The following is a 27,575-nucleotide window of genomic DNA, read 5'->3' on the forward strand; positions in this document are numbered from 1 at the left end:
TCTGTCTAAAAAAAAAAAGAAGCAGCAGCCTCACTCAACCTCTTAGCCATTATCCCTATCCCTTTCCAATCTTAGCCAACCAACCACTTTCTGTCTCTGTGGATTTGTCTATTCTAGACATTTCATATAAATGGGATCATACAATATATGCTCTTTTGCGACTGGCTTATTTCCTTTGGCATATAAATATATATATATTTTGAGACAGAGTCTCACTATGTTGCCCTCAGTAGAGTGCTGTGTTGTCACAGCTCACAGCAACACCTGACTATTTTTTTGTTGTAGTTATCATTGTTGTTTGGCAGGCCTGGGCTGGGTTCAAATCCACAAAACCCGGCTATTTTTTTGTTGTAGTTGTTGTTGTTTGGCAGGCCCGGGCCAGATTCAAACCCACCAGCCCCGGTGTATGTGGCTAGCACCCTAGCTGCTGAGCTTGAAGGTTTATCTATGTTGTAGCATCTATTGATACTACATTTCTTTTTATTGCTGAATAATATTCCATTGTACCATGAACACGCATAGCCAGAAACAGGATGCTGTCCCACTGCATTCTCCACAGCCAAACAAATTCAGTTTGTCATGTTTCCAGAAAAAAGTGGCAGTAAATAAATGTTGGCTGAGCCTTACAAGGGTGGCTGCCGTGTTTAGAAAACTGCTTTTCATGAGTGACTTTATTCACTCAGTTCTGTTAGTCTATTTAGTATTTCTGACTCACAAACGGAAGTGATTCTATTTTGGCATTCTTTCTTTCTCCTGCTTGGTCTCTGCTGACTTACTGTGTTAAATTATGCAAGTTACTCAAAGTCTGTTTATTTAACTCCTGTGTACTCTGTAAAGGAAGTCCAGTCCAGCCTGCTTGTTTGCCAAAGCTGTTTGGAGACAGTTTTTCATATGATATGCATCATCAGCTCCCACAGAAGGCAAAAGGAATTTGATGTGTGGGGGTAGTCTGGGATCCTGTCCAAAATTAGTGCTCATCTGGAAGAAATATGGAAGCCTCATACTTGCTAGCTGGCCTTTTAGTCGTTTTCACTTGTTGCCTTTCTTCCAAGGAACTTTGTAAATCTTTATCTCCTTTGTGTTTTTCCTAAGTAAGATGAAATAAAGCTTAAAAATCAAAATGATTGCAGTGGAAAAAGCCTTCTGATAACCTCTATTGGCCAACTGTGAACCAAAGAGAGTAATTTGTCTGACCTGGTTTTGTGACATTGGGAAAGATTATCCATACCACTCGGAATTCTCACTTTTATTTGCCCCTGAGAATGACCTCTCCAGTCCCCAGCTTGGGATATAAAATTCAACTGGATTTAAAATTTCATTCATCTACTTATGCAATACACTCTGTACTTTCAAAGCCCTCACAGTAAATGGAGAGATAAGGGATGGTGCACAGACAGAAGGGGCTAAGTGCCAAGAGCGGCAAAAATCTGAAGACTGAGGGAGCAGAAACAAGAGAAGAGCTTTCTGTTAGATGGGGCAACAGACATGGTTACATGAGGATTATTTGGAGCTGTGTCTTACAGGATGTTTAGATCTTTTTCTTCCTTTTTCTCTTTCTCCCTCTCTCTCCCCCACCCATGTTAGAGTGCAGCGGTGTGATCATAGCTCACTGCATCACTTCAGCCTCGAGCTCCTGGGCTCAAGCGATTCTCCTGGCTCAGCCTCCTGAGTGGCTGGGCCCACATGTGCACGCCACCACACCTGGTTGACAGAACTTTAAAAATGTGGAATGGGAAACAGCATGTAAACGTTCCCAGTGGACTTCTTTGGGGTGAGGAGGTGCACAGCAGTCAGTAGTCACAGATGTGAGAAAGGCAACTGTGAGAAATAAACCTGAAAGTTATAATGGAGGCGTTGAATGCCAGACAAGGCGATCTGTTCTTGATAATTTCCGTAAAAGGAGGCCAATGACAGTCTTCGACACAGTGTACATCAAACTGCTCTTAAGGACAATTAGCCTGACAAGAAGGCGAAGGCCAGATTGGTAAGAGGAAAGACTACAGTGTGGGAGACCTAGCAGGAGGGTGGACAACAGTCCAGGCAGAGGGAATTGTAGCTAAGTAACCTACAGCCACAAGCAGTCTCTCCTGTAGGTGTGGTGGGTTATAGTAGACTACTCCAAGACAGAACTCCCTCTTGGGGTAAATTGGGAGGGGCCAACGTTATAGCCACACCCCCAGTGACGCTTTGCGGCCGGCTGCGGTTCCGATTGGCCACTCCGGCCGCCAGTCCCAGGAGGAGGCGGTGCCTTGTCCCTCCCGCTCTGGGCTCGTGGGAGGCGGGCGCGGGCTGGAAGCTCGGGGATCCCCGGGACCAGGAGCTGCAAGAGACGTCGGTTGCTGTCGCAGTTGGCCCGCAGCACAGGTAGGCAGGTGGAGGGCCTGGAGCGAAGGGGAGACCCCAGCATCTCTGCTACCCGGTGATCCCCGGTCTCTAGAGCACGCCCTCCTGGAGGGCTCGCCGGGTCGAGGATTGGGGCGACAGGCGAAGACGGTGACGGGGACTAACGGGATGGAGCGGACTGGCTGGCAACTCTGCACCTCCCACCGGAGCTAGGCTCTTGCCTCCAGGGTTGGGTCTCTCCTGGAGGGCTGGGCCTTGGCCCGCGGTCCCTAGCCCCCTGGGCTCCCGTGACATTTTGTTTGGAAACCTTGGGCCCGGGCTTCTGGCGCGGCGCGGGCATCTCCGCGCCCAGTGCCCACGCAGTTAGGGATGCTGCGACTCGGCCTCACCTCTTGGAAAGACCGACTGTGATTTCGGGGCGAAACTTTTCAAAACTTTGAAGAACCATTCACTACGCCTCAAGTTGCTGAGACGTCAAGGTGACTTAAGGTGATCTGCCCTGAAACTACGCTGTCTCTGAAATTAGTAGACCTCTTTTTCAGCCATAAATCGTGATGTGCGAAACGCTGTGGAAAGAAGAGCTGAACCCTTTGCGTTGGAAAAGCTCTAGTGCTGGGCTATCTGCAGTCACTGCTTTCTTTGTGCAAATGCCAGTTTTGCAAGGAGTGTGGAGCGCGCAGTTAAGAGCACGGCTTTTCTGGGCAGTGCTTCCAAAGGGCAGGCGTTGCCCAAGTGGGGCGAGGTGGGGGTCAGAAGGTTTCTTAAACAAGGCAAGCCTCAGTCTAGTCAAGAAAGACAAGTTTTCTTCCTTAGGAAGAACACAGACGTGTATACACGAGCGCGCGCGCACACACAAACTCACAGTTACCTGCCCATTTAAGCTGTCCCCTTAAGAGGAGAGAACTAAATGTGAGAGGCTAACCCTGACCTTCATCAGGGTAAACCTAAGTAGAACTCTTTCACTTCTTTTTGTTTCCTTTTTGGGATTGGGAAGAGAAACAGGAAGTCAGAGATTCAGAGAGAAAGAGCATTCATTCCACAATTGTAAACAGTTTATTTTGTGTCAGTAAATATTTCCAAAAGTCGCTGGGGATATTTGGACTTCCTTGTCACCTGCAGTGAAGATAGATTATTTTCAAGTTCAAAAATCTAAATATGATATTTATTTAGCAATTGGTTATAGCTCTTGAAGCTATACAGTTCTGTAACATCAGTGGTAATTGAGAAGAATGGTGGATATTGCTCGAAATTAGAATTCTTTACTCAAGATGATGTGCGCTAACACTACATTTACTTTATACATGTTAAATAACTGAAATTACAGAATGAAATGAGGGAATCAGGTTTCTGGACCTCACTGCAGACCATTATCCAACCAATCTGGAGTTCTGAATTTTCAATTTAATTTAATTTTATAATAATTATTATTTTTTGAGACAGAGTCTCACTGTGTCACCCTTGGTAAAATGCCGTGGCCTCACAGCTCACAGCAACCTCAAACTCTTGGGCTTAAGAGATTCTCTTGCCTCAGCTTTCCAAGTAGCTGGGACTACAGGCGCCTGCCACAACTGGTGGGCATTTTTTTGTTGTTGTTGTCATTGCTATTTAGCAGGCCCTGGCCAGTTTCCAACCCACCAGTATGTGACTGGTACCCTAACCGGCTCCAAGCCAAGTTCTGAATTTTTAATATGAGTAATGAGGAATGTGGATGTTAAAGGCTAATTTTAAAATATTCTTCATGGGCGGCGCCTGTGGCTTAGCGGGTAGGGCGCCGGCCCCATATGCCGAGGGTGGCGGGTTCAAACCCAGCCCCGGCCGAATTGCAACAACAACAACAAAAAATAGCCGGGCGTTGTGGCGGGCGCCTGTAGTCCCGGCTACTTGGGAGGCTGAGTCAAGAGAATCGCCTAAGCCCAAGGATTTGGAGGTTGCTGTGAGCTGTGTGACGCCACGACACTTTACCGAGGGCGATAAGGTGAGACTTTGTCTCTACCAAAAAAAAAAAAAAGTATATATATATAAAATAAAATATTCTTCATTATAAATTATATAATTAGCATAACTGAAAAAAGAATAGGTAAACTTTGAATTTATTTATTGCATCATTTTCATAGCAAAATGTTCTAGGTAAAATGTATGTGTGCTGCTTTGCATATTTGAGGTTAATAGTTACCTCTCAATTATTTGAGTTGTGGTGAAATTTTTGGCAGGGATTACCACAGATAATGGATCATTAAATTTGTAAATGTGCTTCTAGTATACATCTATATAAACTTCTATTTCTTCTTTACTGGTGAATAGATGATCTTTTTTATTGAGGTATGTTACAAATCATAAAGTTTATATTTTTAAAGTGTTCAGTTAGTGGGTTTTAGTATATTTACAAAGTCATGCAGCCATCACCACGGTCTAATTCTAGGATATTTTCTTCACCCCATAAAGAAGCCCCATAATTAATAGTCAGCCCCCATTGCCCTCTTCTCACCGCCTTTGGCAACCACTAACCTACTTTCTGTTTCTTTGGATTTGCCTGTTCTGGACATTTCATGTAAATGGACTCCTGCAATATGTGGCCTTTTGTGTCTGACATTTTCCACTAAGCATAATGTTTTTAAGGTTCATATATTGCTATACCACGTATTAGAACTTTATTCTTTTCTATGGCTGAATCATATTCCATCATATACTGATTTTGTCAACCCATTCATCTGATGGTGGACATGGGTTGTTTCTACTTTTTTGTCTATCATGAATAATGATGCTATGAACATTTGTGTATGGTGACATGTATTTAGTTCCCTTGGTTATGTATTTAACATTGAGGTTGCTGGGTCAATGGTAACTTGGTGTTTAAGCTTTTAAGGAGTTGTCATACTGTTTACAAAACAATTGTACCATTTTTACATTTCTGTCAGCAATGTATGAAGGATCTAATTTCTCCACATCATCGCCAACACTTCTTTTTTTTTTTTTTTTTTGTAGAGACAGAGTCTCACTTTATGGCCCTCAGTAGAGTGCCGTGGCCTCACACAGCTCACAGCAACCTCCAACTCTTGGGCTGAAGCGATTCTCTTGCCTCAGCCTCCCGAGTAGCTGGGACTACAGGCGCCTGCCACAACGCCCGGCTATTTTTTGGTTGCAGTTTGGCCGGGGCCGGGTTTGAACCTGCCACCCTCGGTATATGGGGCCGGCGCCTTACCGACTGAGCCACAGGCGCCGCCCCGCCAACACTTCTTATGTCTTTTTCATTTCATTTTAACCATCCTATGGGAAATGCGACATCATTGTGATTTCAATTTGCATTTTCCCTTATAGCTAATGGTACTGAGCATCTTTTCCTGTGCTTATTGGCCATGTAAATATCTTTGGAGAAATGTCTATTCAGATACTTTGCCCATTTTTAAATCAGGTTGTTTTTATATTGTTTAGTTTATAAGGGTCTTTTATATATTGTAGACACAAGTTCCTTATATGAGTTACAAATACTTTTTCCATTCTGTGGTTTATTTTTGTACTTTCTTGATGGTGTCTTTTGAAGCACAATTTTTTTTTATTTTGATGAAGTCCAATTTATCTATTTTTTCTTTGATTACTTATCCTTTATGTGTCAAATCTAAGAAATTGTTACCAAATCCAGGATTATTAAAATTTATACCCGTTTTCTTCTAATAGTTACAGAGCTTTGGTTCTTACATGTATTAATTTGGTAGGAGGTATGGGTCCAAATTCATTCTTCTGCATGTAGATTAGATATTCATTGTCCCAGCATTATTTGTTGAAAAGACTATTGTTTCCCCATTGAATGATCTTGTCACTCTTGCCAAAAATCAGTTTCTGGATTCAGCTTTATTCCATTGATCTGTATGTCTATCTTTATGCACATAACACATAGTGTTGATTACTATAGCTTTGTAGTAAGTTAGAGTGTGTTAATACTCCAACTTTCCAAGATTGTTTTGGCTATTTTTTGTCCCTGAAATTCCAGTTGAATTTTAGGATCAATTTGTTAATTTCTCCAAACGATACATTGGAATTTTGATAGGGATGGTATTAAATGTGCATAGCAATGTGCAAGTATTGCCATCATCACTACTTTTTTTTGAGAAAGAGTCTCATTTTGATGGCTGGTATAGAGTGCAGTGGTGTGATCATACCTCACTGCAACGTCACACTCCTGGGCTCAAGCGATCTTCCTTCCTTGGCCTCCCAAGTAGCTGGGAATACAGGCTCATGCCACTGCACCTGGCTAATATTTCTATTGTTTGTAGAGATGAGGTCTTGCTTTTGCTCAAGCTGGTCTCAGAATGCCTGAACTGAAGTGATCCTCCTGCCTTGGCCTCTCAGCATGCTAGGATTATAGGCATGAACCACTGTACCTGAACTCTATCTTAATAATATTAAATCTTTCATATAAGAACGCAATCTCTTCCATTTAAATTAAATTTCTTTCAATGATGTTTTGTAGTTTTTGGAGTACATGTCTTGAACTTCCTTTGTTAAATTTATTCCTGAGTATTTTATTTATTTCGAGGCTATTGTAAATGGAATATTTTCTTAATTTCAGTTTGAATTTTTCCTTGCTAGTATAGAGAAAATCAGAAAAACAACTGATTTTTGTATATTCACCTGGTTTCCTGAAACCTTGCTAAACTCAATAGTTTTAATAGTTTGTGTGTGTTCCTTAGAATTTTATATATATATATATATATATATATATATATATATATATATATATATATATGATTGTGTCATCTGCAAATAGAGATAGTTTTACTTCTTTCTTTACAGTCTGAGTGCTTTTTATGTTCTTATCCTGGCTAGAGTGAAGTGGTGAGAGCAGACATCCTTGTCTTATTCCTGACTTTAGGGGAAATTTTTCAGTCATTTACCACTAAGTATGATGTTAGTTTTAGGCTTTATTGTAGATCCTGTTTATCAGGTTGAGAAAGTGCCTTTCAACTGCTAGTTTGTTGAATGTTTTTATCATGAAGGGATGTTGGATTTTGTCACACTTTTTTTCCGTGTCTACTGAAATAATCTTGTGGGTTTTGTTTGTTATTTTATTCATACAGTACATTACATTGATACATTTTCGTTAGTTAAAAATATGTACTCTTTTGTTATTTGAAAAACTGCAGGGTTTTACAGAACTTAAATAAGTTATTTTAAATAAGTTACTTTAAATGTAGAGAAAAAAATTAGCCAACCTTAAATAGACTCCTTTTGTTACTTAAGATTGCAGTCCCTGCATTTCTGTGCAATGTTTTATGAATGGTTCAAAACCTAGGGTTGTCTATTTCAGGATTGCATGTCATTTTTTTTTTTTTTTTGTGGTTTTTGGCTGGGGCTAGGTTTGAACCTGCCACCTCTGGCATATGGGACTGGCACCCTACTCCTTGAGCCACAGGCGCCGCCCTGCATGTCATTTTTTAACATCTTTTTTGTATTTTCTTTCTCTAAAGCTAAAAAGGAGAGAAATAAAGATTACAGTAGAAATGAGAAAAAGTTTGTGATTGACAAATTGCATTATCTATTCCTGTATCATTGGTAATAAATGCTAATGTGAATTATTAATACTGAATATGGGTAATGAAAAAAACCATTAGCAAAGCTAATATCCTTAGTAAAAAAACTCAGAAAACAATGGAATGAGAATTCTATTAAAAACAAAGAAATGAAAAGAAAATGAGTTCTAGCTCTGTAATTATAAGTTTCTCTTAAATTATGCAAGAATTTAGGGACATCTAGAGGCTTCGAGATGGCCAGAGTGCTCTTAATAAAAGTTGTAGCTTTTTTTGGAGACAGAGTCTCATTTTGTTGCCCAGGCTGAGTGCTGTGACATCAGCCTAGCTCACAGCAACCTCAAACTCCTGGGTTCAAGTGATCCTCCTGTCTTGAGTAGCTGGGGCTACAGGCACCCGGCCGCAACACCAGACTAAAAAGTTGTAGCTTTTGTAAAACAATTCTGGTTATATTTATTTCTAAATTATTGAGTGGTAATGTCACTATTAACGTAAAAATTGATTTAAACACACAGAATTTTTATTCTAGAAAAATAATCCTTCAGTGTGTGTCTTTTTTTTTTGCTGTTTTTAGCTGGGGCTGGGTTTAAACCCGCCACCTCCGGCGTATGGGGCTGGCGCCCTACTCCTTTGAGCCACAGGTGCTGCCCCCTTTCGGTGGTTTTTTAATAGCACACATTTTTTAGAAATTAGTGTAGGATTAGGGAGGCGTCACATTACACTAAATACTAGGAAAATTAACTTGGTTGTATTCTTTTTTAAACAAAAGAATAGAGTAGTAGTACATGTCAACTATAGTACTATCCCTGGGTTCTGAGACTTTTGCTGTCACTTGTTCTCCATGACTGCGACTTGGCTTCTCCAGGAGATTCATTCCCAAATTTTATCAGTTGATAGCAAGGGCAATTCTGAACTACATTGTCAGGCTACTTGTTAAAATTGCCTGAAAAACATTAACAAACATTTAAAGCTACTTTTATGAATCTCAGAGCCAGAAACAATCATGCTTCCAAAATCAAGTAACACTTCAGAATTTCAAAATCAGTTTTCTTGCCTCTTGTCCTCCCTGAGTCCAGATTTGGGAATATAGCTGTTTGCAAAGTTCTTTTCTGTTCTTTCTACTTTTTTTTTTTGTAGAGACAGTTTTACTTTATTGCCCTCTGTAGAGTGCCGTGGCATCACACCACTCACAGCAACCTCCAACTCTTGGGCTTAGGCGATTCTCCTGCCTCAGCCTCCCGAGTAGCTGGGACTACAGGAGCCCGCCACAACGCCCGGCTATTTTTTTGTTGCAGTTTGGCCGGGGCTGGGTTTGAACCCATCACCCTCGGTATATGGGGCCGGCGCCTTGCTCACTGAGCCACAGGTGCCGCCCTCTTTCTTCATTTTTTTTTTTTTTTTTTTTTTTTTAAGAGACAGAGTCTCATTCTTTTGCCCAGGCTGGAGTGTAAAGGCACATGATTATGCTCACTATAGCCATGAACTCTTGGACTCAGAGATCTTCCTTCCTCAGCCTCCCAAGTAGCAAGGATTATAAGCTTGGGCCACCAGCCTGGTTAATTGAAAAAAAAAACTTAAAAAATTTTTTTTTTTATTTTTGAAAGATGGGGTCCTGCTGTGTTTCCCAGGCTGGTTTCAAGTTCCTGGTCTCAAACAATCTTCCTGTCTCACCCTCCCAGAGGGCTGAAATTATAGACAGGCATGAGCCATTGAGTCTGAGCCAACTTTCATATTTATATATTTTCTTTTCTTACATCTAATATAAATTATGAAAATTTGTCAGAATCATAATAACTTCCCCAGTTAAATATGCCAAAGGACTTTTGGCTTAAAAGACTTAGCCTAGACCTGGATAAATTTAGAGCAGCGGTAAGTAATTATTATAGCACAAATCTAAACCATAATTGTACCACTACTATGAGATTTCTGTAGTTTGTTTTATCATGCTACCAGTTGAATCAAACTGATACATCTGTAAGTTTAAGAGAGTGGCCCTCGTCGACTCATAAATGGATAAACAAACTATGGTATATGTATGCCATGGAATACTATTCAGCCATAAAGTAAAATGTTATTGTATTCATCTTTTGTATATACCTGGAAGGATCTGGAGAACATCCTCCTAGGTAAAGTATGCAAGAATGGAAAAGCAAGCATCCAATGTACTCAATATTTATGTGAAACTAGATGAATAAACTACGTGTCCACACAAGAAAAAAAGTACAGTTAAATTCAAGTAGGGAGGAGGGGAGAAGGAAAGAGTGGGTTTGGTAAGCTCTCGCCTAATGGGCACAATGTAAGGGTATATGGCACACCTCCTGGGTGAAGGGCTCAACTACAATTTGGATTTCACCTAACAAACGCAAACAATGTAACCTAATCATTTGTACCCATATATTAATCTGAAACAAAAAATTATAATAAAGGAAATTACATTAAAGTATAAAAAAAGAGTGTGGTAAAATTATAAGCTGATAGATTTGGCCAGTCTTATCTTGGGAAGAGCTAAAATAATCGTACTCTGTGTTTGTGTTGTGCTGTTATGCTGTCCAAAGTACTGTTAGAAATAGCAAGATTTCTTTTTGTTTTTTTAGAAATAGCAATATTTCATTTGTTCTTTATTTTTTTGCAGTTTTTTGGCCAGGGCTGGGTTTGAACCGGTGCCCTACTCCTTTGAGCCACAGGCACCACCCATTTCATTTGTTCTTTACAGCATACACATGGGGAAGAATTGTTTGTTATAGTCCGCATCCCCCATTTTCTAGATTGGGTAAACTGAGATGTAGCACAGCTGGGCCTTCAACCCTGGCCTCCTGACTTCCATTAAGTTCTTTCTATACACTTTAATCAGTTTTGAAATTTATCTTAGAATTTTAAACTTGTGTGTGGATACTATTAGATGGTGACTAGAATGTGTACCTTGCATGATTCCATGAATTGTCCTGAATACTAATTGTTTTGTGCCATTTGAATGCTTTCTTTTTTAGAGTAAATATGGCAGAGCTTTCTGAGCCAGAAGGACCAGTAGATTGGAAAGAAAGATGTGTAGCTCTGGAGTCCCAGCTCATGAAATTTAGAGTTCAAGCAAGCAAGATACGAGAGCTCTTAGCAGAGAAGGTATGCCTTTCTCCCCAGCCTGTGTTAATGTTAGCTATCTGTTTTCTTTATATTAAATAATCTCAGTACTTTGGAGGTTATGCATTATTTAAATAATGAATATGATTTAACTTTTGTCAAGTGTTTAAAGATATAGTTGGTATATTCTTTTGCTGGAGTTAGGGTGGATTAGACATTAAAACAAGAAATATTTTTTGTGAATGCTAGTGTAATATGTGAGAAGTGTGTATGTTTAATGAATAGCATTCCAGAGAGAAAAGCTATAATTTATTTGATTTTATTAAAGGAGTGCAACAGCCTTTGATCTACTAAATGTTTAGGAAAATCATGTTAAAGTGATTATAGAAGAAATTTCTCTGTTGATAGTAAAACATTTACTATATTTTGAAATATACATCTGTAGGAATTTGTGTTGACTGTATATTACTAAACTATCATCTGGGCTAGAATTAACTTTAGTATACTTATATACTTTTCTTAATAATTCTAATCATGTGATTAGAATATTGAATCACAGGAATGTTTTTGCAAGTTTGTTGAATAAATGAATAAACAAAAAAACTATTGGTTTTATATGTACATATAAACCAATAGATTTTTATATGTAACCAATAGTTTTATATAAAACCAGTAGGTTTTATATGTACGTATAAACCAATAGATTTTTTTGTTTATTCATTTATTCAACAAATATTCTTTGAGGGCTAATTTCTGTTAGACAATCTTAATACTGTTGTTACATATGCAAATAAGACAGCCCACATTCCTGTTTCCAGAGGACTTGGATTCTAAGCCTATGCTATCCTGTACAGTAGGCACGAGCCATATGTGGGTATTGAACACCTCGAATGAGATGTGTTGCATATGTAAAATAAACACTGATTTCAAAGATTTAGTGTGAAAGAATGTAAAGTATCTCAGCAATAGTTTTTGTATTAATTGTGTGTTGAAGGGATAGTATTTGGATATTAGGTTAAATAGACAATATTAAAATTAACTTTACCTATTTCTTTTTACTTTTTTAATGTTTGCACCAAAAAATTTAAAAGTATACATGTGGCTCACATTGTATTTCTATTAGATAGCACTTTTTAGATGAAGAGATGAATGATATTAATGGTCATTCAGAACTGATCAGAAAATTACACTTAAATTCCACTCTGCATAATCCTTTTGTGGGATAGAAACTGGTACGTGTATCACATCTCCAAAAAAGGTCTTAAATCTTCTTCCCATTGCTAGCCAAGAATCTCTTAGCACAAAAGTATTCTAATAAAATCCAGGGAAACATTGTTCAGTTAAAACTTTCATATATATCATCTTAAATTACTGTGCTTGAACGTCGTTTAGGCAGCAAGACTAAAGTTATCCTGTTCACTTTGGGTCAAGGATAACCCAGTAATAGGCTTTGTGGAGTAAATCTCCAGTATCAACATGCTTTATTTATTGATATTAGAATAACGGTTACAGCTTGAAAAAAAATCACAGTTTGAATAAGTCTAAAATGGGGAAGTTTTTCCTGACTCAAAGTTAGTGATTCATTCTTTGTCTCTTGTTCCTCTCTCTATAAAAATCATTTCTCTCTGTAAAAATCAGGCAGTACTATGATTTATCTGGTGTTTTCCACAACGCCAACCACCACATCCAATGATTTTGTCAAGATCTACCAATTACATTTTTGTTGCCTAACCTCATGGACATTTGCCAGTTGTTTGTTGTCTTAGCCTCTTAGCAGGTGACACTGTTGACCACAGCGTCCTTCTCAAAACCTTGGTTTTTCTGACTTCTGTATGTTGTTGATTTCCTTTTGGTCTGAATAGAAGTATACTTATTTGGATTTCTAAATTTTATAGCAATATTTGTTCTGTTAATTAGAAAGCATATTGTAGGAAGTTTCTTTATGAGTGCCCTTTTTTTTTTTTTTTTTTTGTAGAGACAGAGTCTCACTTTATCGCCCTCAGTAGAGTGCCATGGCGTCACAGCTCCCAGCAACACCCAACTCCTGGGCTTAGGTGATTCTCTTGCCTCAGCCTCCTGAGTAGCTGGGACTACAGGCGCCCTCCACAATGCCTGGCTATTTTTTTGTTGCAGTTTGGCCGGGGCCGGGTTTGAACCTGTCACCCTCCGTGTATGGGGCCAGTGCCCTACCCACTGAAAAGCCACAGGCGCCACCCAAGTGCCCATTTTTTTAAGTTATGAAACTGTTGTTTTCTCTATAAGTAAAATTGTAAATATCTTTTTCATTATTAATTTTTTTACCTATTAGATTTGATTTTTTTTGGTCAGTAAATGAATATGGAGAGGAAATATTCAAAATTTCTGTTTCAGTTGTGGTTTCTTTTTCTTTTTTTGGTCTTTTCTTTTTTTTTTTTTTTTTTTTTTTTTTTTTTTTTTTTGGTTTTTTTTTTTTTGGCCGGGGCTGGGTTTGAACCCGCCACCTCCGGCATATGGGACCAGCGCCCTACTCCTTGAGCCACAGGCGCCGCCCTGGTCTTTTCTTTATTTTGTATCTGTGGCTTAAATCCTTTGGCAGATCTAAGGGATGGAATTATTCAGAAATGTTTTACATATTGGAAAGTAGATATGTTTGCCAAATTACACATGGTTTTCCAGTAAATATTAATATATTCAACACCAAAATAGAAATAAGGATTCTCAGGTTTAAAAATTTTTGGCAGATAACCATGTTTTAATGAAAATGCTTTAAATTTATTGACTTATCATGTTTTAAGCACTTTATAGATATGATTTATTTAATTCTTATAACAACCTGTGGAGTAATAAATTTTATTATCCCCATTTTATAGATTAGGCAACTGATACTATGTGCCAGGAAATCTTCTAAGTGCTTTATATGTCAGCTTTTTAATCCTTACAACTATCCTATGAGATAGTTACTAACACCTAGATTTACATAGGAAGGAACTCAGGTAGAAAAGTTATGTAACTTGCCTGAGTTCACACCAAAAAGTGGGTAGTGGAGCTAAGATTTGAATGCAGGCATTCTGTCTTTAAAGCCCGAATGCTTAGCTATCACCTTATATAGCCTTTCTAAAACTAACTAGTTTTATTATCACTTTCTTTGCTTTCTCTGATATATCTTCCTGCTCATCTATTCTGTCTTCTGTTCAGCCATGCAAGATGCAAATCCACTTCTGCTTGGGGGTAGATATCTGTGTGTATTCATTTATGTATGTATGTAGTAATAACAAGTTACGTAACGTTACATATTTTTCAAAGCAAACTCTATTGCATTCCTATTAAGTGCCAACTGGAGTCAATATTGCATTCCAGAAGCTAGTATGGTCCCATCCACAACCTTTTGTGTTAGGACCAGTCTACCCTAAGGCTTCTTCCTAATAGTTCTCCATACCTTCCCTCCAAATGGATTCCAGTCCAAGGCTGAAGATTCTTGAGAGAATACTAATTTGATTCATCAGTTCTTTGCCAGGATTGTGGCCAGCTTCTCTTTTCTGTGACACTTTTGGTTCTTAGTTATATATTATCGGTGCTGGTTACAAGCAGCTAACTCTAGATGCCAACTCTGATTCCTGAGTTTTACATTAGCTAGTTTAAACCCCACAGAAACCCTACAAGGTAGTTATTATTATCACCAACCTAAGAATTAACATTAAAGCAGAGAGTAGTTGAGTAGTATACCCAATATCACACATGTAACAAATAGCAGAGCTGCCAACCTTACCTTTTAGGTTTGTTGTGCAGAGTGGCCCCTAGAAGTAAGTCATTATTTTCCTATAACTTTCTCAGTGGACATATTGGTTATGTGTGCAAGGAGATATCTTGAATATAATTACAGATTGATGGCAAATATGCTTCTGAATTTTTTTAAAAAATGTATGGGATATCTCAGGGCATTTTTATAATTAAAGATAGATCTCTGTTTTACCCTCTATTGTTTGGAAATGGAGTAGGATCTTTTAGAAAAACAATTTTTGCACCTATTTTTTTTTTCATCACAATTTTTAAGTAACTTTAGAATATTGAAGCTTGTGAAGAAAAAGGCCTTATTGAAGTCTTGGGCAAGTGCTGCTGTAAGTGGGAGAGGTCTTAGAGGAATTTCAGGAATGGTGTTGGAAATATCCCTAGGGTGCCAAATATAAACTCTTCAGGGAAGCCGAGGTTTAAATAGTTTTTCTGCTTTACAATAATACTAGTTAGTTTTCTGAGCCAGAGAGGGAAAAAGGAAAGTTTTTTTTGGCATTAAAAAAATTTTTTAAGTTGTATATGATTGTATATGTTTATTGGGTACAATGTGATGTTATATTTACACAATGTGGAATGATTAAGTCAATCTAATTAACATGTCCATCCATGGCCTCAAATACTTATCATTTTTTTGTGGTAAATATATTTGAAATTTAGCCTCAGCAATTTTGAAATATATAATATATTATTTTTGACTATTGTCACCCTGCTGTCCAATAGATTTCAAAACTCATTCCTCCCATCTGTCTGAAACTTTGTGCCCTCTTACCAACAATCCCTCATTCCCTGCTTCCCTGTCCCCCACACTCTGATAACCATCATTCTACTTCCCACTTCTTTTTTTTTTTTTTTTGAGACAGAGTCTCACTCTGTCACCCAGGTTGAGTGCTGTAGCATCATAGCTCACAGCAACCTCAAACTCTTGGGCTCAAGTGATCCTTTTGCTTCCGCTTCCCAAGTTGCTGGGACTATAGGTGTGCACTACAAGGCCTGGCTAGTTTTTGTTTTTAGTATAGATGGGGTCTTGCTCTTGCTCAGGCTGGTCTCAAACTTCTGAGTTCAGGCAATCCAACTGCCTCGGCCTCCCAGAGTGCCAGGATTACAGGCATGAGCCACTGCACTTGGCCTACTTTCTACTTCTATGAGTTCAGCTGTCTTAGTTTCCACATATAAGTGAGATCATGGAGCATTTATCTTTCTCTGCCTTGCATATTTAATTGAGTATGATGTGTTCTGGTTAATCCATGTTGTCGGAAATAACAGCTTCTCTTTTTTTTTAAGGTTGAATAGTAATCCATTGTGAAACTATGCCACACTCTCTTTATCCATTCATTTTTTGGTGGGCACTTAAGTTGTTTCTGTATCTTAGTTATGGTGAATAATGCTGCAATGAACATGGGAATGCAGATTCTGATTCCTTTTTTTTTTTGGTAGAGATAGGGGTATCGCCATATTGCCCAAGCTGGCCTCCTGGCCTCAAGCAATCCTCTCACCTCAGCCTCCCTAAGTGCTGGGATTACAGGCTTGAGCCATCACACCAGGAACATAATGATTTCAGATCTTTTGGGTATATACCCAAAAGTAGAATTGCTGGATCATGTGATAATTTAATTTTTAGTTTTTTGAGGAATATCCATACATTTTTTCCATAATGGGTGTACCAACTTACATTCCCACCACCAGTGTACAAGGATTCCCTTTTCCCCACATCCTTGGCACTTGGCATCTGTTGAGCATTCTTTAACTTGCCACTGGTGTTTGGTCATTGTGCTTTCTCCATAAAACTCCTTTACCTTGATTCCCTGTGTACTAGCCCCTCAGCCCCTTCTCAACGCCAAATTTTATTTCTTGATCTTTTGCACTAACTGGTTTTATGGCTCCCATTCTTCATATTAACATGCCTTCTGGAGCTGTCTTGAATTGATTGTCCTTGACTCTTCCATCTTTCATCAGCTTCCCCAGAAGTAACATCAAACCTCCCTCCTTAACTCCAGTTTCAAAGTTCTAAGAATTCCATGAACACCTTTAGTTGTGTTCCCCTTCAGCATGTAAAACTCAAAGTATCCAATTCCAAGTGTTCCAGTTCCAGTGTGGGTCTTGTGCACAGTAAGCATTCTTGTTTGAAAGTTTCTTTTTAAGTTAAATCGGAAGTGAAATGTTATTTATTTCCTGTGGGTTAGATTGTCGGTGAAAATGAAAGGAAGAAAAATATGAAGAATTTTCCCTTTGGACATCAGCATGGCCTATATAACCTAACACTGCTTTTACCTGATGCAGCATCACCATCTGGGATTTCCTGCAGCTCGGCATTTCTTTCGTGAATATGATTCCCTTGAGGCAGTCTAGGTTTGACTCACACCAGCAAGGGATCCCTGGACAGCTTGGCATATACTTACAGCCAACGGTCCCTTACAATACTATGATTAACCTATTTAAATTATACATTTCCGAATGTCGCCTGTGGCTCAGTGAGCAGGACGCCAGCCCCATATACCGAGGGTGGCGGGTTCAAACCCAGCCCCGGCCAAACTGCAACAAAAAAAAAATAGCCAGGCCTTGTGGCGGGCTCCTGTAGTCCCAGCTACTCGGGAGGCTGAGGCAGGAGAATCGCCTAAGCCCAGGAGTTGGAGGTTGCTGTGAGCTGTGTGACGCCACAGCACTCTACCGAGGGCAATAAAGTGAAACTCTGTCTCTACAAAAAAATAAATAAATAAATAAAATAAATTATACATTTCCTCAAGTACTTTATTGGCCCACCTAGTATTTCATAATACCTAATGGAATTTCTACATATACTTAAAAATGGGACTTTGTATGCTCCTTTAAATATCATTTGGGGGGGTTATTGGCTGAAGATAGTATTGCAAAATAAAAAGATGTTTGGTAGTTGAATCTTTTATGGGGTTTATGGGGAAAAATCGGGAAGAGAGGTACTTGGTTTGGAATTGCTATTGTATTAGTGAATATGAAGGTCCTAAAGTATTTTTCCTAAATTACCAATCTATTAAACAAGTTTATTTGTATTCAGTATCTGTAACAATGAGAGGATTGCTGAGTATTACAAGCTCGGTGGAAAATTTCCTTCTGCCAGTTGTTGCTTAATTCACTTTGGCTACAGAAGGCCTTGGGTAGTATAGTAGTCAGTTAAGCACTAGGTTAGAATTTGCTGCTTCATTTTGTTATTGGAGACGTGGCCTGTTTATAAAATACTTATTTTTGTCCAAAGCCTGATATGGGGTGTAGATTATTTCAAGTTTTTTTTTTTTTTCCTGACTGAATATGGATTGGTGGTGAAATTGAGCCAAAGTTTGTATTATAGTCTAAATCATGAAAGTAAAAAATTACCTGAATATTTCCAGCATCGCTTTCTTAGTATTATGCAAAGTTATTTTCCAGCTTGAATAATTATACTAGCAAATAATCACTCAAGATCAAAGTATTTCCCTTCATACTACCCTTATGTTTAAAACTGGTTTGAAGTCTTCTAGACTTTGTGGAATATAATTAACATTTATTTACATTAATGCAATGTGAAGTGTTCAGTATTTATGACCTGTAATTAGGTTGTGAAAATGTAGTGATTACCTTTGATCAAAGTTTATCTTTACTTTACTTTTACTTTTTTTTTTTTTGTAGAGACAGAGTCTCACTGTACCGCCCTCGGGTAGAGTGCCATGGCGTCACACGGCTCACAGCAACCTCTAACTCCTGGGCTTACGCGATTCTCTTGCCTCAGCCTCCCGAGCAGCTGGGACTACAGGCGCCCGCCACAACGCCCGGCTATTTTTTTGTTGCAGTTTGGCCGGGGCTGGGTTTGAACCCGCCACCCTCGGCATATGGGGCTGGCGCCCTACTCACTGAGCCACAGGCGCCGCCCACTTTACTTTTACTTTTTATTTTTTTGAGACAAGGTCTTGTTCTCTTCCCCACACTAGAGTGCAGTAGCACGAACATAGCTCATTACAGTCTTGAAGTCTTGGGCTCAGGTGACCCTCCTGCCTTAGCCTCCCGAGTAGCTGGGACTACAGGTATGCATCACCATGCCTAGTATTTTAAAAAAATTTTGTAGGTCAGGAGCGGTGGCTCACGCCTATAATCCTAGCACTCTGGGAAGCCGAGGTAGTGGATTGCCTGAGCTCATAGGTTCGAGACCAGCCTGAGCTAGAGCGAGACCCAGTGTCTAAAAATAGTCAGGCATTGTGGTGGGTGCCTATAGTCCCAAGTACATGGGAGGCTGAGGCAAGGGAATCACTTAAGCCCAGGAGTTTGAAGTTGCTGTGAGCTGTGATGCCATGGTACTCTACCAAGGGCAACAAAGTGAGACTCTGTCTCAAAAAGAAAACAAAAAAAATTTTTTTTTGTAGAGATGGAGTCTCTCTATGTTGCCCAGGCTGGTTTTAAACTCTTGCCTAAAGCAATCCTTTTGCTTTGGCCTCCTGAAGTGCTGGGATTACAGGTATGACCCATTATACCCTGTCTATCCTTCCTTTTATTTATTTATTTAATTTTCTTTTGAGACAGAGTTTTACTTTGTCACCCTCAGTAGAGTACCATGGCATCACAGCTCATAGCAACTTCAAACTCTTGGACTCAAGCAATTCTTTTGCCTCAGCCTCCCAAGTAGCTGAGACTACAGGCACCCACCATAACGCCTGCTTATTTTTTAGAGACAGGGTCTCACTCTTGCTCAGGCTGGTCTCAAATCCATGAGCTCAGGCAATCCACCCACCTTGCTCTGCCCCTCTCCCCCCCAGAGTGCTAGGATTACAGGTGTGAGCCACTGAGCCTGGCCCTATCCTTCCTTTTAAATAACTTTTTGGAGTTAAAGCTTTTATTCATTCATTCATTTTATACTTTCATTCATTTGTTCAACAAAATTTTATTGAGTTTCTGTTATGTAGTAATCATTATTCCTGCCTTAACCATTGATGGGTAAATAAATAATACATCCAATATTTGGAGAGAAAGCACTTAGCTTTTATTTATCTAGTGGTAGAATTCTGTTAGAATCCCTAATTCCAAATTCAGTCTCTTTTGATTATATCTTGTTTCTTTCTTTGGTAAGTTCCCTGAAAATAAGTAACTTAAAATTGTTTCTATTATAAATGTTGTGATTTTACGTTACAAATTAAAGCTTCCTAAGCTGAAAGAATAGCAGACAAAGGACAGAAATAAAGACAAATGTTATCCAGCTAAGATTTTTGTGGTTTTATGTATTTGGTATTGATTTTCATATGGTTTGGTATAAGTATACATTGTGTATATAGTTTATAAATTCTAGAGCAGTTGTGTTTCAGCTAAAAGAATTGAAATCTCAGCCATGTCACTGGCTGGGAGAATAATCATGTGCAAGGCATATTCATTCTGAATATCAGTTTCCTAATCTGTATAATGGGAATAACAAATTCTGTCTCATGGCATAGTTGTGAAGTAATTTACTCGAAAGTTCCTGATTCTTTTTTTTTTTTTTTTTTTTGGAGACAGAGTCTCAAGCTGTTGCCCTGGGTAGAGTGCTGTGGCATCACAGCTCACAGCAACCTCAAACTCTTGGGCTTAAGTGATTCTCTTGCCCCAGCCTCCCAAGTAGCTGGGATCACAGGCGCTCACCACAACACCTAGCTAAAAGAGTTCCTGATTCTTAAACACTAATTCAGATTTTTACAAGTTTTCTTCTGTTCCCTGAATTGTATTTTTCTCCTTTTTTTTTTTTTTAGAGAGAGAGAGAGTCTCACTTTGTCACCCTTAGTAGAGTGTCTTCACATCACAGCTCATAGCAACTTCAAACTCTTGGACTCAAGCAATTCTTTTGCCTTGTTACAGCAACCTCCAGCTCTTGGGCTTAGGCAATTCTCTTGCCTCAGCCTCCCAAGTAGCTGGGGCTACAGGCACCCTCCATAAGGCCCGGCTATTTTTTTGTTGCAGTTTGGCTGGGGCTCCATTTGAACCCGCCACCCTTGGTATATGGGGCTGGCGCCCTGCTCACTGAGCCACAGGCGCTATCCCTTCTCCCCTGTTTTTATGTTGTGTTTTTTCAGGTTGCAAGCTTTACTCATATGTCTGATCATCTTTGGTGGTCTATTTATATATATGTATATTTTTGTGTGTGTGGTTTTTGGCCGGGGCTGGGTTTGAACCCGCCACCTACGGCATATGGGACCAGCGCCCTACTCCTTGAGCCACAGGCACCGCCTGGTCTATTTATATTTATGAATGGGATATCTGCAAAGTTGACTTGACAGTTGTGTATAAATGATCAATGCTGGTCTGCAGTCAACCTTTGCTTTATGGTGAGGGGGTGTGATACTGTCTATTTGGCTGTGAGCTCGTAAATGCTTCAGTTGATGGACTGCTGCACTTCAAACAATATATTCAATTTTATAAGAGAGCAACTTTTCAATTTTTTTAAGAGGAAGTAGATGCTTAGCTGCTGGACACTTGGTATACAGGGATACTTGAGAAAGTTTCAGGAAATTAGTTGATGCTAAGGGCCACATATTTACCATTAGTATTAGCTATTTCAGTCTGACATATCCCAGCCCCTCTGTAGATGTACAAATGCGTTCTGTAGGGCATTTGCCTCTTAGGAGAAGCTCAGGACCCTCCAAGCCTTGTTCTAGACTGTGCTCGTGCTTTCTATCATTCTGCTACACCAAAAATGGGAACTAAGTGACTATGTGCATATTTATTGGTAACCTTGAACCTTACTTCGAGAAACCCCCTTCTCTTACTTGGCTACTAAAATGATGGCAGCCAGACTTTAATTCAGGAGGCAAATGGAAGTCTTTAGGGACTCTTATGAATCCAGGAGGGGAGAGATAGTGATGCTGACATCAGTGATTCCCCAATAGAGAGCCCAGCTAGATCACCCAAGGTTAAAGTTCTTAGTCAAGGAACCCCCACATATATGCTGAAGTTTCTAGTCAGCATTTTAGTCCCTCACCCGTAAAGTAGTGTCTCATGGATCACTAGACGTCTGAAGAAAGCCTCTAACATGAAAGGTAGAGAAAAATCAGAAAAAGGCTCCCAACATGTCTATATATAGGGAAAAGGAGACAAGACAAAATGAGCAAAATGTTATCATTTAATATTGTATTCTCAGAAGGAAAATAAAGGATTGTGCGTCCATGAAACAGGGAATAATTAGAGAATAAATAAGGGCACTTGAAAAATTAGAAACATGGGAGTAGAAATGGAAAACTTAATAAAAGGGTTGAACCAGAAACTTAGGGAGAGTTCCTGGGAAGTAGAGCAAAATGCTAAGAAGATGGAAAACAGGGATATTTTCCTATCCCTTTCATTTCAACCTTTGTGACATGTGTTCAGTATGTTCTTTTAAGTGGTATATAGCTAGATTTCTTTATCCAACTGGGCAGATAATTTCTTAAATGCCAGCATAAATACTTTATAATATAATAATAGAACTTGAAACTGGAATGTGGCAAGGAAACGTTAGGGAGTTGGTAATAATTTACAAAAAAAAAAATACTCTACCCTGTTTCCCTGAAAATAAGACATCCTCCGAAAATAAGACCTACTTACAGGAAAGATAAGACGTCCCCTGAAAATAAGACCTAGCGCATCTTTGGGAGCACACCTTAAAATAAGACACGGTCTTATTTTCGGGGAAACAGGGTATATAGGATAGCATCATCATGGGAGGTTTGCTGAGGGAAAGCACAGGAAGTCAATAGCAGTGAGAAGCAGAATATCAAAAACGGGGAGTACAATGGCCCCCATTGCTTTTTCTTTAGAGAGCACTCCCTAGAAACTGACCGTTTTCTAGAACAAAAACCATCACCTTCAATTTAAACTTTCAATCAGACTCTTGTTAATTTAGGTAATTATGTAGCTTTGATGGATAACAGAAGATGCCAAATGTTGTATAAATCTGTTAGAAACCATGAAGTGGAAAAATGTCAGATAACCAGAAAGACTGCAGTTGTCCCATCTTGTCCTAGAGAGAGAACTAGTGTTTTTTTCAATATTACCACAAAACTAACAGGCTTGAAAGCAGGAGGTGATGTGGGAATGGGTTGGAATGGGGTTTGGTAGAATCACCTTTAGGTAGGATGGTTAATACAGCTGAAGATGGAGATCTTTCATCACGAAGGATAATTCGGCCCTCGACAGCTTCTTGGGTTTGCCATGGCTTTGCAACAGCAGCCTACTTTTAATTTGTAATATGGGATGCATTTTCTTAAAAAGAAAAAGCAATGTTATCTTGAGTATTCATTTCGTTTTTTTTGTTTTTTTTTTTTGAGACAGAGTCTCAAGCTGTTGCCCTGGGTAGAGTGCTGTGGTGTCACAGCTCACAGCAACCTCAAACTCCTGGGCTTATGCAATCCTCTTGCCTCAGCCTCCCAGGTAGCTGGGACTACAGGCACCCACCATAACGCCCAACTACATTTCGTTTTTTAAAATAAAACATGCAGGCCTTAAAAAATTATTGTGCATGGTACAGGGAGTGTCATTTCATCTTTAAGCATCATTGTTTCTGTTATTTACTTCTGTCTTTTCTTCTGCCACTCTCCATTACTTTCAGGCCTGTTGGTGTGTTTCTTAACTAGTAATTTATATTTTCCGCCCTTTCGTGTATTACATTTTACATGAATTCCTTGTACTATTTTTCATGTTATGAGTTCTCTCATCTACTGAGCTCAGAATAGAGTTTCTTTTATGTATGTTAGTTACCTGTTGCTGATGAAATAACAGTAAGCCCAAAACATAGTGGCTTACAACAACTACAAACATTCATTACCTTGCACAGTTTCTACGGGTCAGAAATTTGAGAATGACCTAGCTTGTGTGTGGTGAAGTTATAGTCAAAATATTGTCCCAGATATTGGTGATTTGAAGGTTTGACTGGAGCTGGAGGATTCACTTTTAAAATGGTTCTGTCCAATGGTAGTTGGTAAGTTGAGGATGGCTATTGGTAGGTAGGAAGCCTCAGTTCCTCAGTAGCTGGACATCTCCATGTGGCTTCTTGAGAGCTCTCACAACACAGCACTGGCTTTCCCCAGAGCAAGGAAGCCAAGAGAGTGCAAGGTGGAAGACACAGTGGCTTTTATGACCTACCCTCAGAAGTCATCTTCCATGATTTCCACAGTGTTCTGCTGGTTGTAAAGGTCAGCTCTGTGCCATAAAGGAGGGGACTACATAGGACACAACTACATGGATTACTGAGGGCTGTTTGAAGGCTGGCTACTCAACCGCCTATTGAGCTTTTTCTTCTTTTAGTGATTTTATCTGTATCTATTTAATTTTTAAGACATTTATTTATTTACTTACTTATTTAGTAGAGATGGGGTTTCTCTCTTGCTCAGGCTGGTCTTGAACTCCTGAGCTCAAGCAGTCCTCCTCCCTCAACCTCTTAGAGTGCTAGGATTACAGGTGTGAGCCACTGTACCTGGGCAATTTTTAAGGCTTTTAATTGATTTGTTTTCCTGCCTACTCGTTACTGTTTAACTTCTCCCTGTTTTTCTTTTTTCTTCAGTTCTTGTTCTTTTAAAAATAGATTTTTATTCTTATTTCATCTTTTTGACAATCCTAAACATAAGAGCTCTAAAGACTTTCACATGGGATTAACATTTGTATCTTGTTGGACTAAACTGGTCTTCTGACCATTGATTTTGTTAGCTGTCTGTCTTAGTTTTCTTTGTATATTTTGGAATTTGGGGTTGAAAGGTACTTAAAAAAATATTTTTGGTCAGATTGAGTACATATTGTAAAAGTCACCCTTTTTAGGTATTTAGCTCAAAGAGTTTTGACAAATGTATACAGTTCTGTAACCACTAGCATAATCAAAATCAACAATATCTCCATCACTTCAGATTTTCCTCCTGCCCCTTTGTAGTCTATCTCCTTTCCAAACTCTGAGCCCTGGAAACCACTGATAATGCTTTTGTCTCTTCAGTGTTGCCATTTTTAAACTGTCAGATAGTATGACGAAGCTTTTTGTGAATGGCTTCTATCATTTAACATGATGCTTTTGAGTTTACCACTGTTGCTGCCTGCATCTGAAGTTTGTTCCTTTTTATTGTTGGGTAGATTACATTGTATGTATGTAGCACAATTTGTTCATCCATTCACCTGTTGATGGACTCTTGGGTTGGTTTCAGTTTTGGTAATTATGAATAAATCTGCTATAAACATTCACATACAGATCTCTGTATGTACAGATGTCTTTATTTCTCTTAGGTAAACACCTATGAATAGGGGTCCAGGTCTGTGGTAAGTGTATGTTTAACTTAGTAAGAAACCACTGAACTGTTTCTAAGGAGACTACATCATTTTTATGTTCCTACCAGCAATGCTTGAGAATTCTACTCACTCTGTACCTACCAGCACTTGGCATTTTTAGCTCTTTAATTTTAGCCACTCTAGCAAGTGTGGAGTGGTATTTCATTGCAGTTCTAAAGTGCATTTTCCAGTTACTACTGGTGTTGACCATCTTTCCATGTCCATGTTACCTGCTATTCATATTTATTCTTTGGTGAAGTGTTTATCTAAATTGTTTACTCATTTAAAAAGGTGAGGTTGGTTGTTTTCTTCTGAGTTGTAAAAACTCTTTATATATTTTGGATACAAGCCTTTTATCAGATGTACTTTGCACATGTGTATTTTTTTCAGCCTGTGGCTTCTATTTTCATTGTCTTTTTTTTTTTTTTTTTTGTAGAGACAGAGTCTCACTTTATGGCCCTCGGGTAGAGTGCCATGGCCTCACACATAGCTCACAGCAACCTCCAACTCCTGGGCTTAAGCGATTCTCTTGCCTCAGCCTCCCGAGTAGCTGGGACTACAGGCGCCCGCCACAACGCCCGGCTATTTTTTGGTTGCAGTTTGGCCGGGGCCGGGTTTGAACCTGCCACCCTCGGTATATGGGGCCAGGCCTTACCAACTGAGCCACAGGCGCCGCCCTATTTTCATTGTCTTAAATAGTGTTTTTTGATAACAGACAATTAAACATTTTTAATGTCCACTTTGCCACTTTTCTTTTATGGTTCATGCTTTTTTTAATGTCCTTTCTAAGAAATCTTTGCCTAAGCCAGTCATAAAGATTCTTTTTTCTCCTGTGGAGAAGGACAGTTTTTGTACATGATGCAAGGTGATGGCTATCTATTTATTCAAGTATGATTTCTTAAAAAGACAATCCTTTCTCCTTTTAATTACGTGGGCATCTTTTCATACTTACTAGGATGCCTGAGGTCAAAGAAGTGGGCAGTAAGAAGCCTTATATGGAACAATTAGAGTCCCTATACATTTGTTGGTGGGAATATAAAGTGGAATATAAAGCCACTGTGGAAAAGAATTTGGCAATTCTTCAAAAAGTTAAATATAGAGTTAGCATATGAAATTCTATTCCTACCTATATTCCTAAGAGAACTGAACTTATAAGTCCCCATAAAAATTTGTACACAACTGTTCATAGCACCATTGTTTATAATGGTTAAAAGAAAACAAAACGGAAACAACACAGATCGATAAAATTTGGTATATTCATATAGTAGAATATTTTTCAGGCATTAAAAAAAGAAATGAGTTACTGACATATGCTACAACATGGATGGACCTTGAAAATAGTCTTCTAAGTAAAGAAGCAAGACAGATGGCCACATGTTATCTGATCTCAGGTTATATCATCCCCATTATATATATATATATTTTTTTTTTTGAAACAAAGTCTCACTTTGTCTCCCTCAGTAGAGTGCTGTGAAGTCACAGCTCACAGCAACCTCAAGTGATTCTCTTGCCTCACCATCCTGAGTAGCTGGGACTACAGGTGCCTGCTATAACGCCCAGCTATTTTAGAGATGAAGTCTCGCTCTGGCTCAGGTTGGTCCAACCCATGAGCTCAGGCAATCCACCCACCTCAGCCTCCCAGAGTAGCAGGATTACAGGAGTGAACCACCACACCTGACCCCCATCTCCATCTTATATACAAGAATTTTACAGCCCAGTGGAAAACAGTCAATAAATATTAGATTAAGAACTAGAGGGCGGTGCCTGTGGCTCAAAGAGTAGAGCACTGGCCCCATATACCAGAGGTGGCCAGCCCGGCCAAAAACTGCAAAAAAAAAAAAAAACCCAAAAAACTAGAACTCAGATCTTTTGAATCTATTTTATTTTATTTATATATTTATTTATTTGAGACAGAGCCTCAAGCTGTAACCCTGGGTAGAGTACTGTGGTGTCATAGCAACCTCCACTTCTTGGGGTCAAGCGATCCTCTTGCTTCCTTTTTTTTTTTTCTTCTAATTTTAGTAGAAACAGGGGTCTTGCTTTTGCTCAGGCTGGTCTTGAACTCATGAGCTCAAGTTAACCACCCACCTTGGCCTCCCAAAGTGCTAGGATTACAGGCATGAGCCACCATGTCTGGCCTAGTTTGTTTATTTTAAATTGAACTGTCCTAACTTGAAGAGAATTTTTTTTTTTTTTTGAGACAGAATCACTTTGTCATCCTCAGTAGAGTACCATGGCATCATAGCTCACAGCAACCTCAAACTCTTGGGCTTAAGTGATCCTCAGTCTCCCTAGTACCTGGGATTACAAATGCCCGCCACAAGGCCCCTGCTATTTTTTTTAGAGACGAGGCCTCGCTCTGGCTCCGGCTGTTTTGGAACCTGTGAGCTCAAGCAATCCACCCACCTAAGCCTCCCGAGTGCTAGGATTATAGGCGTGAGCCACCGTGCCCAGCTGAGAATTATTCATAAAAATAATACATGCATATGGTAGTAATAACTGCTTAAAATTACTATATAAATATTCACCTGTCATCTTTTAAGTATTAGATACTGTGTTGGATACTTTCCTATTTAAACTTCACATAAATGCCATAAAATAAGTGTTATATCATTTTACAGATAAGGG

At 39.2% G+C, this 27,575-nt stretch overlaps 1 protein-coding gene across 1 annotated transcript in view; it reads left to right on the forward strand.

Moving 5' to 3' along the window:
• The first annotated feature begins 2,286 nt into the window (after positions 1–2,286).
• Positions 2,287–27,575, forward strand: part of PLEKHH2 (pleckstrin homology, MyTH4 and FERM domain containing H2) — a 128,593-nt gene continuing 103,304 nt past the window's right edge. The window contains exons 1-2 of the mRNA XM_053588894.1: positions 2,287–2,364; positions 10,853–10,982. Of these exons, the coding sequence (XP_053444869.1) occupies positions 10,860–10,982 (123 nt within the window). The 5' untranslated portion in view covers positions 2,287–2,364; positions 10,853–10,859. The remainder of the gene's footprint in view (positions 2,365–10,852; positions 10,983–27,575) is intronic.

This window comes from Nycticebus coucang, chromosome 4, assembly GCF_027406575.1.
Source record: "Nycticebus coucang isolate mNycCou1 chromosome 4, mNycCou1.pri, whole genome shotgun sequence".
NCBI lineage: Eukaryota > Metazoa > Chordata > Mammalia > Primates > Lorisidae > Nycticebus > Nycticebus coucang.